Source organism: Anomaloglossus baeobatrachus, chromosome 7 (genome assembly GCF_048569485.1).
Source record: "Anomaloglossus baeobatrachus isolate aAnoBae1 chromosome 7, aAnoBae1.hap1, whole genome shotgun sequence".
Classification (NCBI taxonomy): Eukaryota; Metazoa; Chordata; class Amphibia; order Anura; family Aromobatidae; genus Anomaloglossus; species Anomaloglossus baeobatrachus.
The window spans coordinates 273,098,647-273,114,563 of record NC_134359.1 but is presented as its reverse complement, the minus strand read 5'-3'; the positions used below and the strand labels follow the sequence as shown (position 1 = coordinate 273,114,563).

At 50.4% G+C, this 15,917-nt stretch overlaps 1 protein-coding gene across 3 annotated transcripts in view; it reads left to right on the top strand.

The window, feature by feature from the left end:
• Window positions 1–15,571, top strand: part of PALB2 (partner and localizer of BRCA2) — a 39,457-nt gene extending 23,886 nt beyond the window's left edge. For 2 of the 3 annotated variants that reach the window (XM_075318140.1, XM_075318141.1), the window contains exons 11-14: window positions 625–741; window positions 6,840–6,927; window positions 14,750–14,898; window positions 15,056–15,571. In XM_075318140.1, the coding sequence (XP_075174255.1) occupies window positions 625–741; window positions 6,840–6,927; window positions 14,750–14,898; window positions 15,056–15,275 (574 nt within the window). In that variant the 3' untranslated portion in view covers window positions 15,276–15,571. The remainder of the gene's footprint in view (window positions 1–624; window positions 742–6,839; window positions 6,928–14,749; window positions 14,899–15,055) is intronic. The other variant, XM_075318143.1, reaches the window with a different exon arrangement.
• The last annotated feature ends 346 nt before the right edge of the window (window positions 15,572–15,917 follow it).

Here is a 15,917-nt window from a genome sequence, read left to right as displayed (position 1 = left end):
ATATCGGCACTGGTATACAGCTAATACGGCACCGTCTCTGAATATCCCAAACGAAGACTCCATTAGCAGTCTTCACCCAAATTCCTCCCTTGACAACATAAGTTCTAAAACACATTTTTATACATTCACACTACACATAACTACAACACAGGGATGGGTAGGAAGGGGTTACTAGGCCACACATCACCCTGTAGGTTAGAACACATAAAGCAGGGGACATCACTCGGGTCGGCTTACACTCGAGTATATACGATGTATCCCAAACTCTATATTTTAACTGGAAAAGTTGGGGGTCGTCTTATACACCGGAAAATACAGTATAACTTTCTCTGAAACCCTCCATGATTTCTGAGAGATGTAATGTGAAATCTGAGGCTAGTCCGGCGCCCTTCTCCCCACCAGGGTGTCATTGATTGACAGGAAAGAGACCTGTCAATCACCTGAAGTCACCACTGGGAGAATCCAAACGACTCATCCCTGCCTATGGTTCTTGGCCGAATCATTTAGGAATCCTGGGCGACAGGTTCCCTTTAACAAACAGTCTGCACTATGCTGTAGTTGCAGAAAAGTCTACAGATAAGCTTGCATTTAGGGGACCGTGTTTAACACTTTCCTGTCTCGCAGTGTGGCTGGATCCCATACTCTTGTGGCCCCTAAAGACAGCATAGTAGCCTTCTCAGAAGTGGACGGCGAGAGGGACGCTCTGGTCGGATCTACCGTGGACAACAACCTAGTTCTCTGGTGAGATCAGTAGAGAATAATATAATAGAATTCCACTAATCCGGCACCTGGTGATCCAGAAATTTGGTGTCATCAAAAACGTATTTCACTTACCTTAGGGTAAATAATAAAAGAATAATGGGTAGATATCAGACTACCATGACCCCATCATCCTCTATATCCTTTGTAAGTTGAGGGGTAGTGTGCATGTGTGACCACTCTCCCATCCCTTTCTATGAGCTCAGTAATGCTCATGTGTGACCACTGTCCCATCCCTCTCTATGGGCTCAGTAATGCTCATGTGTGACCACTGTCCCATCCCTCTCTATGGGCTCAGTAATGCTCATGTGTGACTACTGTCCCATCCCTTTCTATGGGCTGAGTAATGCTCATGTGTGACCACTGTTCCATCCCTTTCTATGGGCTCAGTATTGCTCATGTGTGACCACTGTCGCATCCCTCTCTATGGGCTCAGTAATGCTCATGTGTAACCACTGTCCCATCCCTTTCTATGGGCTCAGTAATGCTCATGTGTGACCACTGTCCCATCCCTTTCTATGGGCTCTGTAATGCTCATGTGTGACTACTGTCCCATCCCTTTCTATGGGCTGAGTAATGCTCATGTGTGACCACTGTCCCATCCCTTTCTATGGGCTCAGTAATGCTCATGTGTGACCACTGTCCCATCCCTTTCTATGGGCTCAGTAATGCTCATGTGTGACCACTGTCCCATCCCTTTCTATAGGCTCAGTAATGATCATGTGTGACCACTCTTCCATCCCTCTCTATGGGCTCAGTATTGCTCATGTGTGACCACTGTCCCATCCCTCTCTTTGGGCTCAGTAATGATCATGTGTGACCACTCTTCCATCCCTTTCTATAGGCTCAGTAATGCTCATGTGTGACCACTGTCCCATCCCTTTCTATAGACTCAGTAATGCTCATGTGTGACCACTGTCCCATCCCTTTCTATGGGCTCAGTAATGCTCATGTGTGACCACTGTCCCATCCCTTTCTATGGGCTCAGTAATGCTCATGTGTGACCACTGTCCCATCCCTTTCTATAGGCTCAGTAATGCTCATGTGTGACCACTGTCCCATCCCTTTCTATGGGCTCATTATTGCTCATGTGTGACCACTGTCCCATCCCTTTCTATGGGCTCAGTATTGCTCATATGTGACCACTGTCCCATCCCTTTCTATGGGCTCAGTATTGCTCATGTGTGACCACTGTCCCATCCCTTTCTATAGGCTCAGTATTGCTCATATGTGACCACTGTCCCATCCCTTTCTATGGGCTCAGTATTGCTCATATGTGACCACTGTCCCATCCCTTTCTATGGGCTCAGTAATGCTCATGTGTGACCACTGTCCCATCCCTTTCTATGGGTTCAGTATTGCTCATGTGTGACCACTGTCCCATCCCTTTCTATGGGTTCAGTATTGCTCATGTGTGACCACTGTCCCATCCCTTTCTATAGGCTCAGTAAGGCTCATGTGTGACCACTGTCCCATTCCTTTCTATAGGCTCAGTAAGGCTCATGTGTGACCACTGTCCCATCCCTTTCTATGGGCTCAGTATTGCTCATGTGTAACCACTGTCCCATCCCTTTCTATAGGCTCAGTAATGCTCATGTGTGACCACTCTCCCATCCCTTTCTATAGGCTCAGTAAGGCTCATGTGTGACCACTGTCCCATTCCTTTCTATAGGCTCAGTAAGGCTCATGTGTGACCACTGTCCCATCCCTTTCTATGGGCTCAGTATTGCTCATGTGTAACCACTGTCCCATCCCTTTCTATAGGCTCAGTAATGCTCATGTGTGACCACTCTCCCATCCCTTTCTATGGGCTCAGTATTGCTCATGTGTGACCACTGTCCCATCCCTTTCTATAGGCTCAGTATTGCTCATGTGTGACCACTGTTCCATCCCTTTCTATGGGCTCAGTAATGCTCATGTGTGACCACTGTCCCATCCCTTTCTATGGGCTCTGTAATGCTCATGTGTGACCACTGTCCCATCCCTTTCTATGGGCTCTGTAATGCTCATGTGTAACCACTGTCCCATCCCTTTCTATGGGCTCAGTATTGCTCATGTGTGACCACTGTCCCATCCCTTTCTATGGGCTCAGTATTGCTCATGTGTGACCACTGTCCCATCCCTTTCTATAGGCTCAGTATTGCTCATGTGTGACCACTGTCCCATCCCTTTCTATGGGCTCAGTAATGCTCATGTGTGACCACTGTCCCATCCCTTTCTATAGGCTCAGTAATGCTCATGTGTGACCACAGTCCCATCCCTTTCTATGGGTTCAGTATTGCTCATGTGTGACCACAGTCCCATCCCTTTCTATAGGCTCAGTAATGCTCATGTGTGACCACTGTCCCATCCCTTTCTATGGGCTCAGTAATGCTCATGTGTGACCACCGTTCCATCCCTTTCTATGGGCTCAGTAATGCTCATGTGTAACCACTGTCCCATCCCTTTCTATAGGCTCAGTAATGCTCATGTGTGACCACCGTTCCATCCCTTTCTATGGGCTCAGTAATGCTCATGTGTAACCACTGTCCCATCCCTTTCTATAGGCTCAGTAATGCTCATGTGTGACCACTCTCCCATCCCTTTCTATGGGCTCAGTATTGCTCATGTGTGACCACTGTCCCATCCCTTTCTATGGGCTCAGTAATGCTCATGTGTGACCACTGTCCCATCCCTTTCTATAGGCTCAGTAATGCTCATGTGTGACCACTCTCCCATCCCTTTCTATGGGCTCAGTATTGCTCATGTGTGACCACTGTCCCATCCCTTTCTATAGGCTCAGTATTGCTCATGTGTGACCACTGTTCCATCCCTTTCTATGGGCTCAGTAATGCTCATGTGTGACCACTGTCCCATCCCTTTCTATGGGCTCTGTAATGCTCATGTGTAACCACTGTCCCATCCCTTTCTATGGGCTCTGTAATGCTCATGTGTGACCACTGTCCCATCCCTTTCTATGGGCTCAGTATTGCTCATGTGTGACCACTGTCCCATCCCTTTCTATGGGCTCAGTATTGCTCATGTGTGACCACTGTCCCATCCCTTTCTATAGGCTCAGTATTGCTCATGTGTGACCACTGTCCCATCCCTTTCTATGGGCTCAGTAATGCTCATGTGTGACCACTGTCCCATCCCTTTCTATAGGCTCAGTAATGCTCATGTGTGACCACAGTCCCATCCCTTTCTATGGGTTCAGTATTGCTCATGTGTGACCACAGTCCCATCCCTTTCTATAGGCTCAGTAATGCTCATGTGTGACCACTGTCCCATCCCTTTCTATGGGCTCAGTAATGCTCATGTGTGACCACCGTTCCATCCCTTTCTATGGGCTCAGTAATGCTCATGTGTGACCACTGTCCCATCCCTTTCTATAGGCTCAGTAATGCTCATGTGTGACCACCGTTCCATCCCTTTCTATGGGCTCAGTAATGCTCATGTGTAACCACTGTCCCATCCCTTTCTATAGGCTCAGTAATGCTCATGTGTGACCACTCTCCCATCCCTTTCTATGGGCTCAGTATTGCTCATGTGTGACCACTGTCCCATCCCTTTCTATGGGCTCAGTAATGCTCATGTGTGACCACTGTCCCATCCCTTTCTATAGGCTCAGTAATGCTCATGTGTGACCACTCTCCCATCCCTTTCTATGGGCTCAGTATTGCTCATGTGTGACCACTGTCCCATCCCTTTCTATAGGCTCAGTATTGCTCATGTGTGACCACTGTTCCATCCCTTTCTATGGGCTCAGTAATGCTCATGTGTGACCACTGTCCCATCCCTTTCTATGGGCTCTGTAATGCTCATGTGTAACCACTGTCCCATCCCTTTCTATGGGCTCTGTAATGCTCATGTGTGACCACTGTCCCATCCCTTTCTATGGGCTTAGTAATGCTCATGTGTAACCACTGTCCCATCCCTTTCTATGGGCTCAGTAATGCTCATGTGTAACCACTGTCCCATCCCTTTCTATGGGCTCTGTAATGCTCATGTGTGACCACTGTCCCATCCCTTTCTATGGGCTCAGTAATGCTCATGTGTAACCACTGTCCCATCCCTTTCTATGGGCTCAGTATTGCTCATGTGTGACCACTGTCCCATCCCTTTCTATGGGCTCTGTAATGCTTATGTGTGACCACAGTCCCATCCCTTTCTATGGGCTCAGTATTGCTCATGTGTGACTACTGTCCCATCCCTTTCTATGGGCTCAGTATTGCTCATGTGTGACCACTGTCCCATCCCTTTCTATGGGCTCAGTATTGCTCATGTGTGACCACTGTCCCATCCCTCTCTATGGGCTCAGTATTGCTCATGTGTGACCACTGTCCCATCCCTTTCTATGGGCTCAGTATTGCTCATGTGTGACCACTGTCCCATCCCTCTCTATGGGCTCAGTAATGCTCATGTGTGACCACTGTCCCATCCCTTTCTATGGGCTCAGTATTGCTCATGTGTGACCACTGTCCCATCCCTCTCTATGGGCTCAGTAATGCTCATGTCTGACCACTGTCCCATCCCTTTCTATGGGCTCAGTAATGCTCATGTGTGACCACTGTCCCATCCCTTTCTATGGGCTCTGTAATGCTCATGTGTGACCACTGTCCCATCCCTTTCTATGGGCTCTGTAATTCTCATGTGTGACCACTGTCCCATCCCTTTCTATGGGCTCAGTATTGCTCATGTGTGACCACTGTCCCATCCCTTTCTATGGGCTCAGTATTGCTCATGTGTGACCACTGTCCCATCCCTCTCTATGGGCTCAGTATTGCTCATGTGTGACCACTGTCCCATCCCTTTCTATGGGCTCAGTATTGCTCATGTGTGACCACTGTCCCATCCCTTTCTATGGGCTCAGTAATGCTCATGTGTGACCACTGTCCCATCCCTTTCTATGGGCTCAGTATTGCTCATGTGTGACCACTGTCCCATCCCTCTCTATGGGCTCAGTATTGCTCATGTGTGACCACTGTCCCATCCCTCTCTATGGGCTCAGTAATGCTCATGTGTGACCACTGTCCCATCCCTTTCTATGGGCTCAGTATTGCTCATGTGTGACCACTGTCCCATCCCTCTCTATGGGCTCAGTAATGCTCATGTCTGACCACTGTCCCATCCCTTTCTATGGGCTCTGTAATTCTCATGTGTGACCACTGTCCCATCCCTTTCTATGGGCTCAGTATTGCTCATGTGTGACCACTGTCCCATCCCTTTCTATGGGCTCAGTATTGCTCATGTGTGACCACTGTCCCATCCCTCTCTATGGGCTCAGTATTGCTCATGTGTGACCACTGTCCCATCCCTTTCTATGGGCTCAGTATTGCTCATGTGTGACCACTGTCCCATCCCTTTCTATGGGCTCAGTAATGCTCATGTGTGACCACTGTCCCATCCCTTTCTATGGGCTCAGTATTGCTCATGTGTGACCACTGTCCCATCCCTCTCTATGGGCTCAGTATTGCTCATGTCTGACCACTGTCCCATCCCTTTCTATGGGCTCTGTAATGCTCATGTGTGACCACTGTCCCATCCCTTTCTATGGGCTCAGTATTGCTCATGTGTGACCACTGTCCCATCCCTTTCTATGGGCTCAGTAATGCTCATGTGTGACCACTGTCCCATCCCTTTCTATGGGCTCAGTATTGCTCATGTGTGACCACTGTCCCATCCCTCTCTATGGGCTCAGTATTGCTCATGTGTGACCACTGTCCCATCCCTTTCTATGGGCTCAGTAATGCTCATGTGTGACCACTCTCCCATCCCTTTCTATGGGCTCAGTAATGCTCATGTGTGACCACTGTCCCATCCCTTTCTATGGGCTCAGTAATGCTCATGTGTGACCACCTCCGCCGCCGTAGATAGCGGATGGTGCAGCGGACTCACACGAGCACCAGCGCATGTGGGTGTAAGGAGGAAGGTAAAACGCTCATTATTTGCAGCCTCATGGGAGTCAATGGAGATACCTTTAAGCAAATGTAGTCCTACTTTAGGATTCAGGACTGAGATTTCAGATCCTTAAAGGGGTTAGGCCAGACATGCCGTGTAATGCGTGATCATAGTGACAATGTCCTCCTTGTGTGATGCAGGAATTCAGTGAGCGGCCATCTCCTGGGCACATATTACATAGGAGACCTCTGCTCGGACATCGCTTGTATAAGCGCCACCTCTGACTCGGTGAGAACCCTGACTCTATTACTTGCTTTATTGTCTCTTAACCTGATTGCGTCCTAGCACCGACAATTTACACAGATAGCTCTTGGGTTTTTACCCCGTGCCACTGCTAGGGATTAAAGATTCTGCAATCTACCAGGAGCAGATCCAATCTCCGGCCATTTATTACCACTTCTGTCTTTTTCTTTTCTGGCTACATAGTGCTCACTAAGCGCCCTACAGCAAACAGAAGCATCAGCTCTGGCAGTGATGACCCAGCACAGCAAGAGGCTGTTTTCCAGTGTAACTGGGGCTCTTATGAATTCCCCAGTTACAAAGAGACAAATTTCCCAGTGTAACTGGGGTCTTATGAATGCCCAAATTAGAGAGGGAAAATTTCCAGTATAACTGGGGCTCTTATTAATGCCCCAGTTACAGAGAGGGAAAAGTTCCAGTGTAACTGGGGCTCTTATGAATGCCCCAGTTAGAGAGGGACATTTTCCAGTGTAACTGGGGCCTTTATGATTGCCCCAGTTACAGAGAGGGAAATTTTCCAGCGTAACTGGGGGGTCTTATGAATGCCCCAATTAGAGAGGGAAATTTTCCAGTGTAACTGGGGGGTCTTATGAATGCCCCAATTAGAGTGGAACATTTTCCAGTGTAACTGGGGCTCTTATAAATTCCCCAGTTACAGAGAGAGACATTTCCCAGTGTAACTGGGATTCTTATGAATGCCCCAGTTACAGAGAGGGAAATTTTCCAGCGTAACTGGGGGGTCTTATGAATGCCGCAATTAGAGAGGGAAATTTTCCAGTGTAACTGGGGCTCTTATAAATTCCCCAGTTACTGAGAGAGACATTTCCCAGTGTAACTGGGATTCTTATGAATGCCCCAGTTACAGAGAGGGAAATTTTCCAGTGCAACTGGGGCTCAGTTTTGGGGAAGTGCAATGACTGAAAATCCACAAAGTTGACTGTTCAATATTTTCGTTTTTCTTTTCACGTTTAACGTACGGTTTAGATTTAAGGATTGGTCTTTTTATTGATAGGATCATGCAAATTAAGGGGTTTTTTTTAAACTGGAAAAAGAAGGTACTTTTCTTCAGCGCTCTATTGGGAGACCCAGACGATTGGGGTATAGCTACTGCCCTCTGGAGGCCACACAAAGCACTACATTAAAAGTGCAAGGCCCCTCCCCCTCTGGCTATACCCCCCCCCCCCCCCCCGTGGTATCACGGGTTCTCCAGTTTTAGCTTTGTGTGCGAAGGAGGTCAGACATTCCATGCATAGCTCCACAGATTTTAGTCAGCAGTAGCTGCTGACTATTTCGGATGGAAGAAAAGAGGACACATATAGTGTCCCCAGCATGCTCCCTTCTCACCCCTGGATGGTGTTGTAAGGTTGAGGTACCTATTGCTGGTACAGGGCTGGAGCCTGACATGCTGTTTTCCTTCCACATCCCCTGGTAGGGCTCTGTGGAAGTGGGATCCTGCCGGCCTCTCAGCTCTGACGCCGGGCTCCATCCACAGACCCATTAGAACCTGATGGAGACGGAGCAGGAGTACGATCAGGGACAGGCCCTGCATCATACAGGTACTCTGTGTCCCCGGCAGGCACAGACACACTCCGGGCTGGCTGGGTGTTGTAGTGCGCCGGGGACCGCAACGTTGGAGTTAGTGTCCCTACAGATTACTGGGGGATTTTTTGTGTATGGGAACGCAGCGCCGACCCCCTCTGGACCGGGCGGCGCTGCTGTGACTTGTGGTGCGCCGGGGATCCGCCGTCCGCGCTTTTACGGCGGCGGCGGTTATAAATTGAGTCCCCGGCTTTTTGGGCCTAGGACGCCGGCAGCTCCGATTCGTTCCCGCCCCCACCCTGTCATTCAGGGTAGGGGAGAGACGCTGTTCGCTAGCAGCGACGAGGGCTGGAGCCTGATTTACATGCTCCAGCCCTCACACTAGGCACAGAGGGAAGCAGGCTTCCCGCTCTTAGCCAGGAACGCCCAGGGCCCGCCCCCCTTCTCTCTCAGGACGCCGGCAGCCATTACATGCATGTCTGGCTGGAGGAAGGACGCAAGGCTCTGGGAGACCTGGACTAGGGGCTATCTGGTGACCACACACCCGCTTTTTAAGCGGGCGGTAAGCGATTTTTCTGTGCTGGTCCCTCTAGTGCCTCACGGTGTATCGGTGTACTGTGCAGGATATAGAGAGATTGTATTTCTTGCACTGTGAGGTCGCTTCTGGCTGCATCTCCCAGAGGAAGCAACAACATGCCATCCTCAAAACGCAAGGCTGCCAAGGCTAGGGCTGTGTATACTGCGTGTGCTGCATGTGGGGCTAATCTACCAGCAGGCTCCGATGGCCCCCATTGTGTGCAATGCTCCGACCCGGTGCTGCTTCGCCAGCCGGAGTCAGGAGAGGTAGTGACCCAGGCTGAGACGCTTGTAAGTTCTGCCCCGGTGACAGGGACAGACTTTGCAGTTTTTGCTGATAATATGTCTGTGTCTATGGCAAAAATCCTTGAAACCTTGCAATCTATGCATGGGGCTCAGTCTTTGGGCACGGCGAGGCCTCTGTCCTCAGGTCCCCCTCATTTGGAATTAATCCAGCCCACAGGGGGGTCCCCGGCTTCACAGGCCGAGGATTATGACTCAGATGATAGCCCCAGCCACCCTAAGCGAGCTCGCTGGGAAAGACCCTCGACGTCATCACACTGCTCAGGGTCTCAGCGCAATCAGTCTCCCTGTGATGTGTCTGATGAGAGTGATCAGGAATCCATTCCTGGAACCCCTCTCAACCTGGATACCCCTGATGGGGATGCCATGGTAAACGACCTTATCTCAGCCATCAATAGGCTGTTGGATATTTCTCCCCCAGCCCCTTCAGCAGAAGAGGCGGCTGCGGAGCAGGAGAAGTTTCGTTTCCTTTATCCCAAGCGTAAATTGAGTGCTTTGTTGGATCACGCTGACTTCAGAGAATCAATCCAGAAGCACGACGCTCACCCAGAAAGGCGTTTCTCTAAACGATCTAAAGATACGCGTTTCCCTTTCCCCCCTGAGGTGGTCAAGCGCTGGACACAGTGTCCAAAGGTAGACCCCCCGATTTCCAAACTTGCAGCTAGGTCCATAGTTGCAGTGGAGGATGGCGCTTCACTTAAAGATGCCAATGACAGACAGATGGACCTTTGGTTAAAATCTGTCTATGAAGCTATCGGCGCGTCGTTTGCTCCGGCATTCGCAGCCGTATGGGCACTCCAGGCTATTTCAGCTGGCTTAGCAAAAGTGGATGCTATCATACATCCAGCAGTGCCGCAAGTGGCGCACCTTACCACGCAGATGTCGGCGTTTGCGTCTTACGCTATCAATGCGGTCCTAGAATCTACCAGTCGCACCTCAATGGCGTCCGCCAATTCGGTAGTTTTGCGCAGAGCCTTGTGGTTAAAGGACTGGAAAGCAGATGCTGGTTCCAAAAAATGTTTAACCAGTTTGCCTTTATCTAGAGATAGACTGTTTGGCGAGCCATTGGCTGATATCATTAAGCAGTCCAAGGGTAAAGACTCCTCTTTACCACAACCCAGAACAACCAAACCTCAGCAGAAAAAGTGGCAGCAGAGGTTTCAGTCCTTTCGAGGTTCGGGCAAGACACCATTTACCTCGTCCAAAGGGACTCAGAGGACGCAAAGAAACTCAGATTCGTGGCGGGCTCACACGCGCCCCAAGAAAGCAAATGGAGGTACCGCTTCCAAAGCGGCTACCTCATGACTTCCAGCCCCCTCCCTCCGCATCGCCGGTCGGGGGCAGGCTCTCCCGCTTTTCCGGCATTTGGATGTCACAGGTCAAAGACCGGTGGGTGACGGACATTTTGTCTCGCGGGTACAGAATCGAGTTCAATTCTCGTCCTCCAGCTCGGTTCTTCAGAACCTCCCCACATCCAGACCGAGCAGACGCTCTGCTGCAGGCGGTGGACTCCCTAAGAGCGGAAGGAGTGGTGATCCCAGTCCCTCCTCAGGAACAAGGGCAAGGGTTTTACTCCAATCTCTTTGTGGTTCCAAAAAAGGACGGCTCGTTCCGTCCTGTTCTGGACCTAAAACGGCTCAACAAACATGTGCACGCCAGGAAGTTCCGGATGGAAACCCTGCGTTCTGTCATTGCCTCAATGTCCAGAGGAGACTTCCTTGCCTCAATAGACATCAAAGATGCTTATCTCCACGTGCCAATTGCTACAGAACATCAACGTTTTCTACGTTTTGTGATAGGAGACGACCATTTTCAGTTCGTAGCTCTGCCATTTGGTCTGGCGACAGCCCCACGGGTCTTCACCAAGGTCATGGCGGCGGTGGTAGCAGTCTTGCACTCTCAGGGACACTCGGTGATCCCTTACCTAGACGATTTATTGGTCAAAGCTCCCTCTCAAGAGGCATGTCAGCACAGCCTGAATGCTACGCTGCAGACCCTACAGTCTTTCGGATGGATCATCAACTTTCCAAAGTCGATCCTATCACCGACTCAATCACTAACATATCTTGGCATGGAGTTTCATACTCTAGCAGCGATAGTGAAGCTTCCGCTGAACAAGCAGCGGTCACTACAGACAGGGGTGCAATCTCTCCTGCAGGGCCAGCTGCATCCCTTGCGGCGCCTCATGCATTTCCTAGGGAAGATGGTGGCAGCCATGGAAGCAGTTCCCTTTGCGCAGTTTCATCTGCGCCCACTTCAATGGGACATTCTCCGCCAATGGGACGGGAAGTCAACGTCCCTGGACAGGAAAGTCTCGCTTTCCCAGACGGCCAAGGACTCTCTACAATGGTGGCTCCTCCCCACCTCATTGTCTCAGGGAAGATCCTTCCTGCCCCCATCCTGGGCAGTAGTCACGACAGATGCGAGTCTGTCAGGGTGGGGAGCAGTATTTCTCCACCACAGGGCTCAGGGGACGTGGACTCCGCAGGAGTCCACCCTTCAGATCAATGTTCTGGAGATCAGGGCAGTGTATCTTGCTCTTCTGGCCTTCCAACAGTGGCTGGAAGGAAAGCAGATCCGAATCCAATCGGACAACTCCACAGCGGTGGCATACATCAACCACCAAGGAGGGACGCGCAGTCGGCAAGCCTTCCAAGAAGTCCGGCGCATTCTAATGTGGGTGGAGGACAGAGCATCCACCATATCCGCGGTTCACATTCCAGGCGTAGAAAACTGGGAAGCAGACTTCCTCAGTCGCCAGGGCATGGACGCAGGGGAATGGTCCCTTCACCCGGACGTGTTTCAGGAAATCTGTCGCCGCTGGGGAGTGCCGGACGTCGACCTAATGGCATCCCGGCACAACAACAAGGTCCCGGCATTCATGGCGAGGTCGCGCGATCAAAGAGCTCTGGCGGCAGACGCCTTGGTTCAAGATTGGTCGCAGTTTCAGCTCCCATACGTGTTTCCGCCTCTGGCGCTCTTGCCCAGAGTGCTACGCAAGATCAGATCCGAGTGCAGCCGCATCATACTCGTCGCTCCAGACTGGCCGAGGAGGTCGTGGTATCCGGATCTGTGGCATCTCACGATCGGTCGACCGTGGTCACTGCCAGACCGACCAGACTTACTGTCCCAAGGGCCGTTTTTTCCATCAGAATTCTGCGGCCCTGAACCTGACTGTGTGGCCATTGAGTCCTGGATCCTAGCATCTGCAGGATTATCTCAAGGAGTCGTTGCCACAATGAGACAAGCTAGAAAGTCAAATTCGGCTAAGATCTACCACAGAACGTGGAAGATTTTCTTATCCTGGTGCTCTGCTCAGGGAGTGTCTCCCTGGCCATTTGCATTGCCCAAGTTTCTTTCCTTCCTGCAATCGGGGTTAGAAAAGGGCTTGTCGCTCAGCTCCCTTAAAGGGCAAGTTTCGGCACTATCCGTGTTTTTTCAGAAGCGTCTAGCACGTCTTTCTAAGGTGCGCACGTTCCTGCAGGGGGTCTGTCATATTGTGCCCCCGTACAAGCGGCCGTTAGATCCATGGGATCTGAACAGGGTACTAGTTACTCTCCAGAAGCCGCCCTTCGAGCCTCTGAAGGAAGTTTCCTTTTCTCGGCTGTCACAGAAAGTGGCGTTTCTTGTTGCGATCACATCGCTTCGGCGAGTGTCTGAGCTGGCAGCTCTGTCATCCAAGGCTCCCTTCCTGGTGTTCCACCAGGACAAGGTAGTGCTGCGCCCTATTCCGGAGTTTCTCCCTAAGGTCGTATCCTCTTTTCATCTTAATCAGGATATATCCTTGCCTTCTTTTTGTCCTCATCCGGTTCACCGGTATGAAAAGGACTTACGTTTGCTAGATCTGGTGAGAGCACTCAGAATCTACATTTCCCGCACGGCGCCCATGCGCCGTGCCGATGCACTTTTTGTCCTTGTCGCTGGTCCGCGCAAGGGGTTGCAGGCTTCTAAAGCCACCCTGGCTCGATGGATCAAAGAACCAATTCTAGAGGCCTACCGTTCTGCGGGGCTTCCGGTTCCTTCAGGGCTAAAAGCCCACTCAACCAGAGCCGTGGGTGCGTCCTGGGCATTACGTCACCAGGCTTCGGCTCAACAGGTGTGCCAGGCAGCTACCTGGTCCAGTCTGCACACTTTCACCAAGCATTATCAGGTGCATACCTATGCTTCGGCGGATGCCAGCTTAGGTAGAAGAGTCCTGCAGGCGGCAGTGACACCCCCGTAGGGGAGGGCTGTTTTGCAGCTCTAACATGAGGTATTTCTTTACCCACCCAGGGACAGCTTTTGGACGTCCCAATCGTCTGGGTCTCCCAATAGAGCGCTGAAGAAGAAGGGAATTTTGTTACTTACCGTAAATTCCTTTTCTTCTAGCTCTTATTGGGAGACCCAGCACCCGCCCTGTTGTCCTTCGGGATGTTTTTTTGTTGTTTGCGGGTACACATGTTGTTCATGTTGAACGGTTTTTCAGTTCTCCGATGTTATTCGGAGTTAATTTGTTTAAACCAGTTATTGGCTTCCTCCTTCTTGCTTTGGCACTAAAACTGGAGAACCCGTGATACCACGGGGGGGGTATAGCCAGAGGGGGAGGGGCCTTGCACTTTTAATGTAGTGCTTTGTGTGGCCTCCAGAGGGCAGTAGCTATACCCCAATCGTCTGGGTCTCCCAATAAGAGCTAGAAGAAAAGGAATTTACGGTAAGTAACAAAATTCCCTTCTTTACATTTTTATAATTTCATTTTTTAAACCTTTTTTTTCCCCCCTTATATTTTTATACCCGTAGTGGTATAGCAGCGATGAGAGCTGATATACAAGCGCACCAGCAGTCATGTCACTGTCATTGATTGTCTGCAGCATTTAAATGGTTAAACAGCTGCAATTGGAGCTAGCTCCAGTCACTGCTGTTACAGGCAGATGCTGGCTGTCTATTACAGCCGGCATCTGCCTGGTAATGAGCGAGCACATTTCCTGAGGCCACTTGGGTTTTTACCTCGTTCCATTGGTAGGGATTAAAGCTTCTGCAATCTAGCAGGAGCAGATCCAATCTCCGGCCATTTATTACCACTTCTGTCTGCATAGTGCTCACTAAGCGCCATACAGCGAACAGAAGCATCAGCAGTATTGAACATGATCGCCAGGTCTCTGCTGGTAAAATAAAGCTGCTGGGTCTTACTAGACCCAGATCAGCTCTGCCAGTGATACACGAGGCTGTTTTCCAGTGTAACTGGGGCTCTTATGAATTCCCCAGTTACAGAGAGGGACATTTTCCAGTGTAACTGGGGCCCTTATGAATGCCCCAGTTACAGAGATGGAAATTTGTGACATGCACTTAGGTAAGGATGTGAGAAGGCATTTAATTGGCAAATTTAACGTACGTCTGTCCTCCGTTTCCACGCCAGGGGTTGTTGTTTTTCGTCATTGGCAGCGTGCTCAGCAAACCCTGTGAGATCAACGGGAGCTGCGTATTCAAACTCATCGCCACCAATCCCCAAGGAGGAGCGAGCGCTCGGATTATGGCCTATACACTGCCAGATGGAGCCAGTAGTAGGTAAAAAAATCAAGTGGTCGCTGGGATATGCGTGCGGACCTCTGACCCCCCCAATCCTGAGAGTGATGGAGCTGCAGCCAGGGGGAGCTCCCAGCCACCAAATGAATGGGGCCCCCCTCTATATCCTCAGTAATAAGTCGCTTTGTTTCCCCTTTAGATTCCTGGAAGGTGACGTGAAGAAACCAAGAGCAGCTGCCGTCTTGACTTGCGGAAGTATCGCCCTCTGGGATTTATCTAGAAGCCATTGCTCTGCTCTGCTCCCTCCAGATTGGGGTACACCCTGGTGTCTGGTACGATGGGGTCACAGATCGTCATGTTTACTCGCCGGACGAAAGGACGGAAGCATCTGTGTTTACGAGTATACAGACTGTGGGTGACCATCCTCACGAGTCCGACCCCTTTCGCACGGCTTAGAGATTTCTACTACTGGAAATCTTGATAATAGCGGTGGTCATGGACCAGAGACTTCTCCAATGTCACAGATAAGAACATCTCCATTGAAGTGCCCCTTTAAGACTCTTCTTTGTTCTCAGGAATTACGGATCCTTTATTTTCCAGTCATTGTCATGTTAAAAATGGTACCTGACCTGCAGGCGGGAGGTTACAGAGCAGGAGCTGATTGATGGACGTCTTTATAGGGGGGAAAGTTTCGGTAAAAGTTGCATTTCTTTTTCGCTCCTAATTGGGAGACCCAGACAATTGGGTGTATAGCTATTGCCTCCGGAGGCCACACAAAGTATTACACTTAAAAGTGTAAGGCCCCTCCCCTTCTGGCTATACACCCCCAGTGGGATCACTGGCTCACCAGTTTTGTGCTTTGTGCGAAGGAGGCAACACATGCACGCATAGCTCCACTGTTTAGTCAGCAGCAGCTGCTGACTATGTCGGATGGAAGAAAAGAGGGCCCATACTAGGGCCCCCAGCATGCTCCCTTCTCACCCCACTTCATGTCGGAGGTGTTTGTTAAGGTTGAGGTACCCATTGCGGGTACGGCGGCTGGAGCCCACATGCTGCTTCCT